We start from the raw sequence: 12,371 nt of genomic DNA on the forward strand, positions 1-12,371 counted from the left end.
TTCCTGCTTTGTCAAAGATGAGTTGGCCATACTCTTGTGGGCCCAATTCTGGAGTCTCTATTCGATTCCATTGGTCTATGTGTCTGTTTTTGTGCCAATATCATGCTGTCTTGATGATGACAGCTTTGTAGTAGAGGCTAAAGTCTGGGATTGTGATGCCTCCCTGCTTTGGTCTTCTTCTTCAATATTACTTTGGCTATTCGGGGTCTTTTCTGGTTCCATACAAATTTGAAGACTGCTTGTTCTAGCTTCGAGAAGAATGCTGGTGCAATTTTGATTGGGGTTGCATTGAATGTGTAGATAGCTTTGGGTGGTATTGACATTTTGACAATATTTATTCTTCCAATCCATGAGCATGGAATGTTTTTCCATTTCTTTGTATCTTCTTCAGTTTCCTTCATAAGCTTTCTATAGTTTTCAGCATACAGATCTTTTACATCTTTGGTTAGGTTTATTCCTAGGTATTTTATGCTTCTTGGTGCCATTGTGAATGGGATCAGTTTCTTTATTTGTCTTTCTGTTGCTTCATTATTACTGTATAAGAATGCAACTGATTTCTGTACATTGATTTTGTACCCTGTGACTTTGCTGAATTCACGTACCAGTTCTAGCAGACTTTTGGTGGAGTCTATCGGGTTTTCCATATATAATATCATGTCATCTGCAAAAAGTGAAAGCTTGACTTCATCTTTGCCTATTTTGATGCCTTTGATTTCTTTTTGTTGTCTGATTGCTGATGCTAACACTTCCAACACTATGTTAAACAACAGCGGTGAGAGTGGACATCCCTGTTGTGTTCCTGATCTCAGGGGGAAAACTCTCAGTTTTTCCCCATTGAGGATGATATTAGCTGTGGGCTTTACATAAATGGCTTTTATGATGTTTAAGTATGTTCCTTCTATGCCGAACATAAAAAGATATGCTTGAGCTTTCCTACATTCAGAGACAGCTACAGAAAGCAGATCATTTAGTAGAGAGTCTATGATCAGACAACATCACTTCCTACCCCATGGGGGAATATGTTCTTTCATAGTGAAATTATTCTACACACACACAGACACATACAAATCTGATCTTCCAGAGACTGGAATTTAAATTTCAATATAGAAAATTTTAGGGTTGCAGACTACTTCCTAACTTCTCAAGATCAGTTTGAAAAGCACTATGTTATCCTTTTTTAAAAAAAAATTAAAGACTAGAAACATTACTCACAAATCATAGATAATTCAAAAATTTCAAATTTTCTTTTATATAATACATGAAAAGGCATTAAAATATTTTATATAAAATTGTTCTTAAAATTATGAGCATATTTTTAATAGACAATGGAAAGCAACCAAAATCTCAGCTAAAATATAACCCCTGAGCCCATTAAGTACTTACATTAATATATAAGCACAAAGAATACAGACTGATTAGTGCTCATAAAAGGTTTCTCAAGTCTTTTGAAGAAAATGTGCCTGGCTTCCCAATCAGGCCAATTGATTTCAGAACAGACCTTTTCCATTACTCATCATGCAAAGCGGACCTGGGCAAAGTGTTAAGTAATTTGTCTATTTCACCTGTGGCCATCAGCTCCTGACAATGCACATTGGCTGCTTTGTAGTCATGGAAACGAAGTGCTTGTTCCACTAGAAGGATCAGAACCTGTCCACGCCTTTCTTCTGGGTCTTCACCTGTAAGCACATGCAAACAACTTAATGATTATGGCAGCATCAATTAATAAAACAGCTCATTAACACTGTATTTTGAATTAATTAAAAAATAAAAGGTAGAGATTAGACTGATTTTTTAAAAGATTATAGGACAAATGTCAAGGCAACTTTGACCTTCCAATCTATTTATTAATCCTGGAATTAGCTCTCATTCTCCTAAGAGATCAATGATCAGTATCAGCCCCAGACCAACCATTCCAACCTAAGTGGGGAGAGAAAAAGTTTTCCTCCCAGTAGTGGCATTAAATATTTTGCTATTTTTTTTTTTTAATATTTTGCCCTTTGAATGTTCTATTTCTGATTATAATTAACAAATGACAAATACAAAGAGGGGAGCCTTAAACACACAGTAAATTGGTTATAACTTTATGGTTTCACTAACAGTACTATCTTTTATTTATCATAGTAAGCATGCAGGCTCTCAGAAAACATACCAAAATTCAGTTTACGGTAACACAAGATCTTAATCTCTCAAAAAGATTCTTAGAAGTCAATTTAGATGTGATGTCCTTCTTTGACATCTCTACACTTTCTTCACGAAAAAAGTATGGTTTAGGTGACCTCCTACATGTTTCTTCACTTTTCATTTTCAGAATACCAATTTATTGGGATTATTGTTTTAAAAATCTACATCTAGTATCAGAATTTAAGATCTCTCAAGACAGGGGTCCCTTCCCTTATTAAATTCTCAGTACCTCCAAGTCATACATATAATTGGGGTTCAAAAAAAATACTCAGTGAAATAAGTAGAGATTCTATTATAATTCAAAGTTACAACATAAACACAATTTGTACACTTAGGCAAAAAAAAAAAAAGTAAACAAGTTATATTTTAATCAAGTAATGAAACTTTAAAATTATTTTCAATATTTCCAAAAAGAAAAAGGAAAAATGCAATGATCCTTGCATTTTTAAGCTATAATGCAGTTTGGAAGAAAAAGTAAACATATCACAGAAAGGTTTGAATGAAAGTTTTAAAATATGTTACCATTAATCTCCATCCTGTATTTCACAGATTTAAAATCCAAGTATTGGCCTAAGCTAATTGAAAGACATTAGGTTTTGGTTTTTGTAAGAGAGGATAGAACGCTATGATTCATAATAGTATTATTATTAGAACAACAAACCCATGTTCTGTAACACTGACACATAATACTGGAAATGGAACAATATGCACAAAGTTTCTCAAAAATACATGCACATATCACACTTAATATAAAACCTATTTCCTAGATAATCCTCTCAAAATGTTTGCATTTATTCAGAATATCTAAATAAAAAAATGAAAGGACCAAGGGTGATTTTTTTTTTTTCATAAGACAGCTTGGCTAGGTGGCAAAGATATTTTGCAGATATAAAGCCTCTAGTCAGCTGACTTTAAGGATCCATTAATTACCATCATCCAACAATAACAAAAAGGTGGAAAGAAAGGATAAGAGTAAAGGATTCAAAGTGAGAAACTTCTTAACTGTGAAATCATCAATAAATTGTTTCACTTCTTTATCCCTGTTTTCTCACATTCAAAATAAGAGTCATATCTTTGCTATAAGGGCAGTAACAAGTAACTTAGATAAGAATAAAAGCATAAGGGGAGGATTATTATTGTAGTTAATGTAAACTTTTACATGGAGATAGGTTAAATGGTCACCTTCAAGTCCAAAGTTCAAATATTTAACTGTTTTTCTTTCTAGAAAGTTCCAATCTGAACAGGTGGATTAGTGGGAAAACATAACCAAAAACAGCCTAAAAGAATGATCTAGAAAAATATTGCAAACAAAACAAAACAAATTCTTAACAGCCAGGAGTACAGCCAGACAAGACATCTATTAAAGGAGCTCTTGGGGCGCCTGGGTGGCACAGTCAGTTAAGCATCCGACTTCAGCCAGGTCACGATCTCGCGCTCCGTGAGTTCGAGCCCCGCGTCGGGCTCTGGGCTGATGGCTCAGAGCCTGGAGCCTGTTTCCAATTCTGTGTCTCCCTCTCTCTCTGCCCCTCGCCCGTTCATGCTCTGTCTCTCTCTGTCCCAAAAATAAATAAATGTTGAAAAAAAAAAATTAAAGGAGCTCTTGGGTGGCTCAGTTGGTTAAGCATCCAACTTTGGCTCAGGTCATGATCTCATGGTTCATGAGTTCAAGCCCCGTGTTGGGCTCTGTGCTGACAGCTCAGAGCCTGGAGCCTGCTTTGAATTCTGTGATTCCCTCTCTCTCTCTCTCTCTCTCTCTCTCTGTTCCTCTCCTGCTCATGCACTGTCTCTCTCAAAAACAAGTAAACATTTAAAAAAAAAAGACATCTATTAAAATGATTCTGATATTTAGTCTGAAAGAAAGAACATAAATGGTGTCATGATAAGGCTTTGAGTATATGAAATATAATTTAAGCCACATCCACAATTTCTCTGACACTCCTTTCTAAAGATGGAGCACAGTGACCCTCCCACTGACAGGGACTGGTTAGTGATTTACTTGACTAGACTTCCAAGACTAGGTCATAAAGGACACGAGGGCTTCCTCCTCAGTCTCTCATGGTTCAACTGCTTGAGGAACAATTAGGTGTCATGTTGACAGAACAGTTAAGGAGCCCTATGAAGAGGTCCATGTGGCAAGGAACTGAGGCCTCTTGCCACCAGCCAGGAAGAAACTGAGGTCTCTTCCAACAGCCAAGTGAGTAAGCCAGCTCAGAAGCAGATTATCCGGGCCCAGTTAAGCCTTCAGGTGGGGCCCATATGTATTTCCCTCATACTTGGGAGGGCCCATGTGACTGCCTCCATGAATAAGACACAATGGCAATGAAACTGCCCAAATTCCAAAGCTGGATTAGACAACTCCATGAAGCTTTTTCTGGTTTCTCTTGGAACACTGACTCTGGGACCCCTCAGCCATCACGTAAGAAGTACTGGGACTCTGAGGCCATCATATGGAAAGACCACAAGGAGAAACCATAAAGAGAAGAGACAAGGTCCTGACTATTTTATCCCCCAGCTATGTAAGTCTTCCCAGACCATGTGCCAGGCATGTAAGTAAAGCAACCTTTGAGATGAACCCATCTATCCCTCGACACTGAGTGCAATTTCATGAAAGATCCTGAACTGCCTGGCTGAACCCAGTCAACCTCCAGAACTGGGAGAATAAAAATCACATGATTTTGCTTTAAGTCACTAAACTTTGGGGTGGTCTGTAAGGCAGCAGTAGATAACCAAACACCCTGTGTGCTTCAGATCAATGTCACCAGCTTTGTGATTCCTTTCTTAATTACCCTCCTCACTGGGCAAAATATTAGCATTGCCTTTCTTCCAACCTCTGTAACATTTGGTTGCAGAAGCCAGGTACACATCATGTCCTGTGTTGCAGCATAGTTATCTGCTTCCTCAGCCCTCTAAGATTCCAAATGCCAGGAGGGCAGAAGCTGCGTCGAACAGAACTTTGTATCCAAAGTACCTAGCGGTACTACTTTACCTCTCTGTGCTTCCGCTTCCTCATCTGTAAAACGCAGGGAACAAGAGGTTGTTGTACATCACCGAAGAGCTACTACGTAAAAAGGAGTATCCGGGCACCTGGGTGGCCCAGTCAGGTTGAGGATCGAGCCCTACACTGGGCTCCACACTGAGCATGGAGCCTGCTTAGAATTCTTTCTCTCCCTCTACCCCTCTCCCCAGCTCACGCTTTCTCTAAAAATTATAATAAATAAAAAAAAATTTTTTAATGTTTATTCATTTTTGAAAGACAGAGACAGAGCACAAGCAGGGGTGAGGCAGAGAGAGAGGGGGACGCAGAATCCGAAGCAGGCTCCAGGCTCTGAGCTGTCAGCACAGGGCCTGATGCGGGCTCAAACTCACGAACCGCGAGATCATGACCTGAGCCAAAGTCGGATGCTCAACCGACTGAGCCACCCAGGCACCCCTAAAAATTATAATAAATAAATTAAGTGAATGACTAGTACAGAAGGGGACTGAAAGAATGTCAGTCAATACCATTTAAAATTCCTACAATTTACCAAGATCACTGATATTCCTGTTTCGTGTCAACATGACACAGGACAAAACGGGAAATTAGTCTTAGTGGGTGCATAAGAATGCTGGCAGTATCCCTGAGCTGCTTCATTCGTTTCTGTGAAATTTCCTTACGAAAATGGTCCCTGATGAACAGAGCGCTTCAACGTTTACGAAGTGCTTTTACAGGCATTAACTCCTTTGGGGATCCTGTAACTTGGAGGGTGAAGCAAGGGTATCATTGCCAGTCACCAGAGACAACAGCTGGAGCTAAAGCCACTTTGCAAGCGTATGGGACAGTGAGGACTGAAGCGGTTTTCTGACTCCCTGCCCCCACCCTGTCATCCAAATGCCTCACGATGGGTGACAGGTCCCAAAGCTGCAGTGGGCCCGCAGGTAAAGATGCTAACTCTCTGCTTTCAGAACTAGAAGAGGACAATGACACAGGACAATTTACTAAAACTGTAGCCCTTAAGAGTAAGTCATTTATATTAAGATTTAAAAACATTTATAAATGTATGTCCCCTAAATATACTAGATATATATGTTTTTAAAAGTTCAAAATATAAACAGAAATCTCACTTACTTTTGAGCCTATACTATGTGGTTTGGACAAGTCTAACGTCAAACCACTGCTTATAAAACATATGGCCAACAACTGTTTTTGTGGAGATAAGCTTAAGTCAAAAATACAAAAGAAAATTATTAACAGACCCTGGTAAGCAGAACAGTGTGGTTAAAGAAACATGAAAGAGTCAGAAAGACTCCTCAGAAGTCAGGCTCTGCTATTTAACCCTGCTGAGCCAGATATTGGACTTCTCTGATCCTTAATTCCCCTTATAAAATGAGAAAAATACCATCATCACCACCATTTAATAGGAGATGAAGTAAGATCACCTATGTGAAAACCCCACCAAACAGTAAATGCACGCATTTTTTTTAAGAAATTGTTCAGGTTCAAAAACACCACACCGAATCTGGGCACCGAAAGTGACCTGGCAGGCCTGACCTGTTCTACACTTAAGCTTTCTGGTGATAAATGCTAATCCTGGCTGCTACTCTTTGTAGCATCCTGAATGAGCCTGTCCTCATTTAAAGAACCAGCAGCTCAGTATGGGTACCCATTTTTATAACGTGCCAATCTTTGTAGAGAAGACAAATCCTTGCTCAAGAACAGCTCCCTGACACCTGGAGGTAGATTTTCTGACTTTTGCCTGGGATGATGGCAAGAATAACACAGAAACCCTACTCTGCAATTTAGCATTCAAAGCTTACCTGCTACCCTCAGCAAGTCAGCAAGGCCCAGAAGCTTGGCGGACTGTCTGTAGCATGTGGGGGATTGGCAGATACACTCCTTGATGAGGCCGATCCGATCAGAGCACAGTCGCACTAAGGAAGAGAGACATACTAAAGACTGGTAACCAGGGACATCACGGAAGAGTGTCATGACTGTCCAAGTTTTAGGTAAGTGAACACAATGAAAGCTTTCAGCCTCCAGATCAAAAAGAATTAAGACACAATTGTTTTTAAAAAATTATAATTGTTGTTGCTTTTGAATAAATAATGTACAGCTTGGATCTTTTGTCACCCAGCTTCTGAAAGAGTGAAGGCACTGACGTTCGAGAGCTATGACAAAGCGTCACCTTTTCAACTGCCATGTAAGGCCTCGGAAAATTTTAAAGAATTCAGTATCTGTCTCTGAAAACGTCAGATACTTCCTATCACACCTGCACCCCCATTCACCTAACCCCTCCACCCCAAAATCCATCCCATATTCCAAACATCTATATTTCTACCGCCATGTCATCACCCCTGTTTTTAAAGGGCAGGGATCTTTCAAGTGCTCACAGTTCCAATGTATTAACCTTTCTCCAAACCGGCCCTATCTTCTCACTTAAGACAGATATTAGGAAAATAAAACATGTCTGATCACAGTGATTGACACTATAAGATAATTAAGGACACTTAAAGGGAGAAAAAAGCTTCAGCAAAGAGTATTATGTATATGCTACAAAGAGATGTTTTTTTACTTAAGGGAGAGGTATCAACCTTTAAGAAGCATGTCACTATCGGGGAGGCCAGTCCCCCATAATTACAACAGTAGGAACTATAATGACAGCAGCTGACATTCAGTGAGCCTGAGCTATATCCCAGACACTGTCGTAGGTAATTTACATATATTAACCCTACAAGGCAGAACTTGTAAGGCAGATGCTATTATCTTCAGAGGAAAAAAAGGTACAGAAAGGTCACTGAAAAAGTGATGGAACCAGAATTCAACCCAGTTCCTTAAAATGTTTTTCATACCTTCATTCCTTTACCCATTCCCAAATCCATGGCTTTATCCCATATATTCTGGGTTCTCCCAAAACTTCTTATAGGTAAGTGGCAGGGGGTCCAGGGGTTGGCGAGATAAAGGAGAGAGGTAGTAGTTTTCTTTGGAATGGGCCCTTTTATTGTACGTTTTCATTATGATTTAATTTCAAACTTACAGAAAAGTTGCCCGAATGATACCAAGAACTCTGTACGCTTTGCCAAGAATAACCACTTGCTAATAATCTGCTCCATTTACACATGCACGTGTGCAATCATGCAGGTGAGCCCTCCCTCTCCACACATATATACACACGAATGCCTGTATGCACACGTGTGCGCGCACACTCACACTCACACCTGTTTTTTTCTGAACTACTTGAGAATAAGTTGCATATGTCGCATCCTTTTATTCCTAAATACTTCAGTGTACACTGGGTTATTTTAAGAGGGCTATTCATGCATCTGCTAGTACAGTAATCCCTTGTGGCCTTCACTATAAAACGGAAGGTAGACGTAGACTTCAGTTCCTTGCTTCACAATGAGCCGTGCCCCAAATACCCACCTGACGTTAGACTTAGGCTTGGTCATGTGATTTCTGTGGCCATATGCCACGTCTGAGCAAATGTTTAAGAGTCACCATGGGATCCCACTCCTTATCTTCTTCCCTCCCATGAGAATGCCACTTCACAAACCCAAGCTGCAGAAATGCCAGTGTGCGAGAACTTACCTTCTATTCCATGGCCCTGAGGCTTTCGAGACTTTTCCTATAGCACAGGCTAGCAAAAATTAACTGATACAGCGTTCTTCAAACTTTTCTCAATCAAAAAATTGTTTTGTTTTTTTCTTAACATTTGCTACTGTTTTACGGGTTTTCCTCCTTGTATGTATTTTAAGAAAATGTATATTACTACCTCATTATTTCAGATGCAATTACTATGAGAAAGGTACTTTCTGCATGTTTCTCATTTGATTTTCCAAATAAAACCTGCCCTACCGAGATCTCATGGTCAGTCTACATATGTAAGAACCTGGGAAACCCTGGTTTCAATAACTCTAGTAAGCTGACTTCCTTACTATACAGCCATTCTTTCTCTAGTTCAATAAAATCAAAGTTCTACTTTTTCAGTTTTCTAAACTGAAGTCACACATAGCAACAGATCTTCATTTTCTCTGAAGTTCCAAGTTTGGTTCTTTGTCTGTTTCTTGCCCGAAGCAAGGCATAACTACTAATATTTTAAGGACATTAAGTAAATTTGCAGAGTGGAATTCTAATAGAGTGCAATTGCCTTATTCAAACGTCTTTTTACTTTATATATTTCTCTATTTTTTGAGCCTCTGGACAATCACTGGACCAATTCTCTTTTACTGCTTATTGTAGGACATGCTAAATTATATCTCAAAATGTGATTTCTTGGTTAGGCAAATTCAAGACTTAGATGTTATTATATTTCTATGAAGGAAAGGAGTCTCCGATACTTAAAATTCCTTTTCAAATGGAATTAATGACCATGAAAAAGATATGCACATATGCATCTTTTAATAGTTGAGGATCCCTCATTTTCCTGTGGATCTCACAAATATAGATCCAGTGTTTTAAACGCACACACACACACACACAATTATAACTCTCACAGACACACACACATCTCAGACATAAGAAGCTCTTACCGACCAGCTACACACGTGCCAAACGCTCTCATCACCACCTTGTAAGGCACAGACAGGGAATCATGCCCAACAAACCACAGATGCAAAATACCACTTTCAGTCGCTCACAAATGGCACCAAATGTACACAACAGCACAGGCAGTTACTCGTGACATTGCTGAAGTACAAATCTGAATTGGACAGGGGAAGAAGGTGACAATATGCAGCAGTCACTTAGCCGATGAGCAAGAACACCGGAGTTTCCTTATTAAATCTTTTACTTTCACACCACTTCATCAGAAGAGTATGGTCCACTCTTTACAAACACAGGTTTTTGTACCAAACTATCTAGCTTTGAATTCTAGCTCCATCTCTAACTGCGTGACCCTGAGCAAGCTATTTAACCTCCTCTATTTTGATATCATTATCTGGAAGTTGGAAACAATAATAGACGCTACTTCATAGAAGACTTTTGAGAACAAATACATATACTTAGAACATGAAAGCTACTCAATAAATGTTAGTTGTATTACTACTACTGACCTATGCACAGAAATACTTGTGAAGTATGAGATCCTCTAATGTAAAAATTCTCAATGTTTCAAGACAGAGTTTTCAGGTCTATCTACAGAATATTGTATTATTATCTCCAACTGAGGAAGGGGACATTCAAAAACACGAAGATGCCACAGGTCACAAAGCTCAGAGCAGATGAATCAGAATTTAAACTCCTACGTGACACTCGTGTGACTCTGTCTTGTTATCAGTGTTAGTCGCCCCGAGTCAGAAGTGTGCCCTATTCCCTTCATCATTTCAGTTCCTAGAATAGGGTAAGAAGCTAACTTGGGTTTTGAATGGAAGGAAAGCAGAGTAGGAACACGAGAGTGAAGAGATGGTGGGGAAGAGGAACAACGACAAGCAGGTAAGACCACTCTAACTCCACCACCAATTAGACACTAGAACCTCCATGTAAAATAACAAAGATGACACTTGATGCTTGCACGGCCCTTACGATATCCCAGGCACTGTGAACACATGGCCTTCATGTCTATTAGCAATTCTAGAAGTTGTTTATTAGCATCCCCATTTTGTGAATGAGAAAACCTAAACAAAAAGAAAGGTGAAATACGTGTCCAGTCACTAGCTGGACAAAACTGGCTATGGGTGGCTTTAACCACAGTGCTGTAAGACTGAAAAGTGATTTACCCTACTATAGAAAACACGGGGGACAACTGAAATATCCCACATCTGCCCACGTGAATATTAAGAATAATTTACATAAAACATGAATTTCCAAATGATGGGGAAAAGCACACACGTGTACACACACACACACACACACACACACACTCAAACGTAAGGAATCATTTTTACATGCTATTTCTGTTCCTGTTTTCTATGAACTCTTTAAGTGTCACTCAGTACCCTTAGCCTTCACTTGGTGACCAGTACCAACTCCTGGAGTATAGGCCAAGGCTTCAAAACAAAGCAGAGTGACAAAATAAACTATGTACGCTATAAAAAAAAATACCAGGACCTTAAGTGTTTAAATACCAAGTTATGTGGTTTGTCCAGTATCCCTGATGACTACAAAAGCAGCTTAACCCTAAGTTGGATCTACGGCATAAACACAACACACAGGATACAAACGCAGTATCCCGTGTCCCCATCCAGAAAATTTTCTGACATTCATTCCAACTGGAAGCTCCAAATCAATATATCAAGCTGGAAAGCTGTCAAGACATGAAAGCAAACGTCCTTCTTAAAACACTCTTCAGTCAGGAAATCTCTCAGAAGTAACAGCAGGATAGCAGGTTCAGTCGCAGGTTCTCAAACCCATCAGATGACGTGCAAACACTGCCAGCAAAAGTCCTGCTAATGGAGCACCACGGAAAATTACGAGCTCGATTTGTTATTTCAATTCAATTGAACGAATTCATTTGCATTTGGGGAACTGCAAGAATATGTTTTTGTATTACATCAATCTGCCTGGATTAAATAAGCAGCTAAAATACACTCATAGACAGGGGCGCCTGGGTGGCTCAGTCGGTTGAGCATCCCACTTCGGCTCAGGTCATGATCTCACAGTTCGTGAGTCCCAGCCCCGTGTAGGGCTCTGTGCTGACAGCTCGGAGCCTGGAGCCTGTTCGGATCCTGTGTCTCCCTCTCTCTCTGCCCCTCCCCCTCTCATGCTCTGTCTCCCTCTCCTTCAAAAATAAATAAACATTAAAAAGAATTTTTTTAATAAAATACACTCATATACAGAGTCAAAGCTATGAGGGCTTGGCCCAAACAGGGCAAAAGTTTCCTAGTGCTGTATACTCTCCCGGGCTGACGGGCTGAACACCTCAACTGAAAATATAAGTGTTTCAGGGGAGACAGGTAATGATTTAAGACATCTCAGAATAAAATGAAAATGTTTTTTAGTAACTCTGATGAATCTTCACAATTTTAAAAAGCTTTGAGCTCAAAAAACACAATTTTCCAGTGATTTAACAATCTCCATAAATGTACTTGTTTAAGATGCTACAGGATATGTATAATCACCTAGAAATTACTTCCAAACAATAATATTCAAGGTAACACAAATACTACCTTTTTCAAGTCTAATAAATTTATCTGACAAACTCTAATTTGTAGTAAAACTACAATGGAAACCCACATGAAAACACGAGAAGGTCTCAACTGACTTCTATCCCCTAAGATCC

At 39.4% G+C, this 12,371-nt stretch overlaps 1 protein-coding gene across 4 annotated transcripts in view; it reads right to left on the reverse strand.

Annotated features, from left to right (window-relative positions):
- Window positions 1-12,371, reverse strand: part of NBAS (NBAS subunit of NRZ tethering complex) — a 366,039-nt gene that overhangs the window by 160,997 nt on the left and 192,671 nt on the right. For 3 of the 4 annotated variants that reach the window (XM_040496113.1, XM_040496111.1, XM_040496115.1), the window contains 2 exons: window positions 6,976-7,107; window positions 1,563-1,676 (listed from right to left, as the gene is read on the reverse strand). In XM_040496113.1, coding sequence (XP_040352047.1) covers window positions 1,563-1,676; window positions 6,976-7,107 — 246 coding nt within the window. The remainder of the gene's footprint in view (window positions 1-1,562; window positions 1,677-6,975; window positions 7,108-12,371) is intronic. The other variant, XM_040496112.1, reaches the window with a different exon arrangement.

The sequence above is a fragment of the Herpailurus yagouaroundi genome, unplaced genomic scaffold (genome assembly GCF_014898765.1).
Source record: "Herpailurus yagouaroundi ecotype Mexico unplaced genomic scaffold, PumYag 188, whole genome shotgun sequence".
Taxonomy (NCBI): domain Eukaryota; kingdom Metazoa; phylum Chordata; class Mammalia; order Carnivora; family Felidae; genus Herpailurus; species Herpailurus yagouaroundi.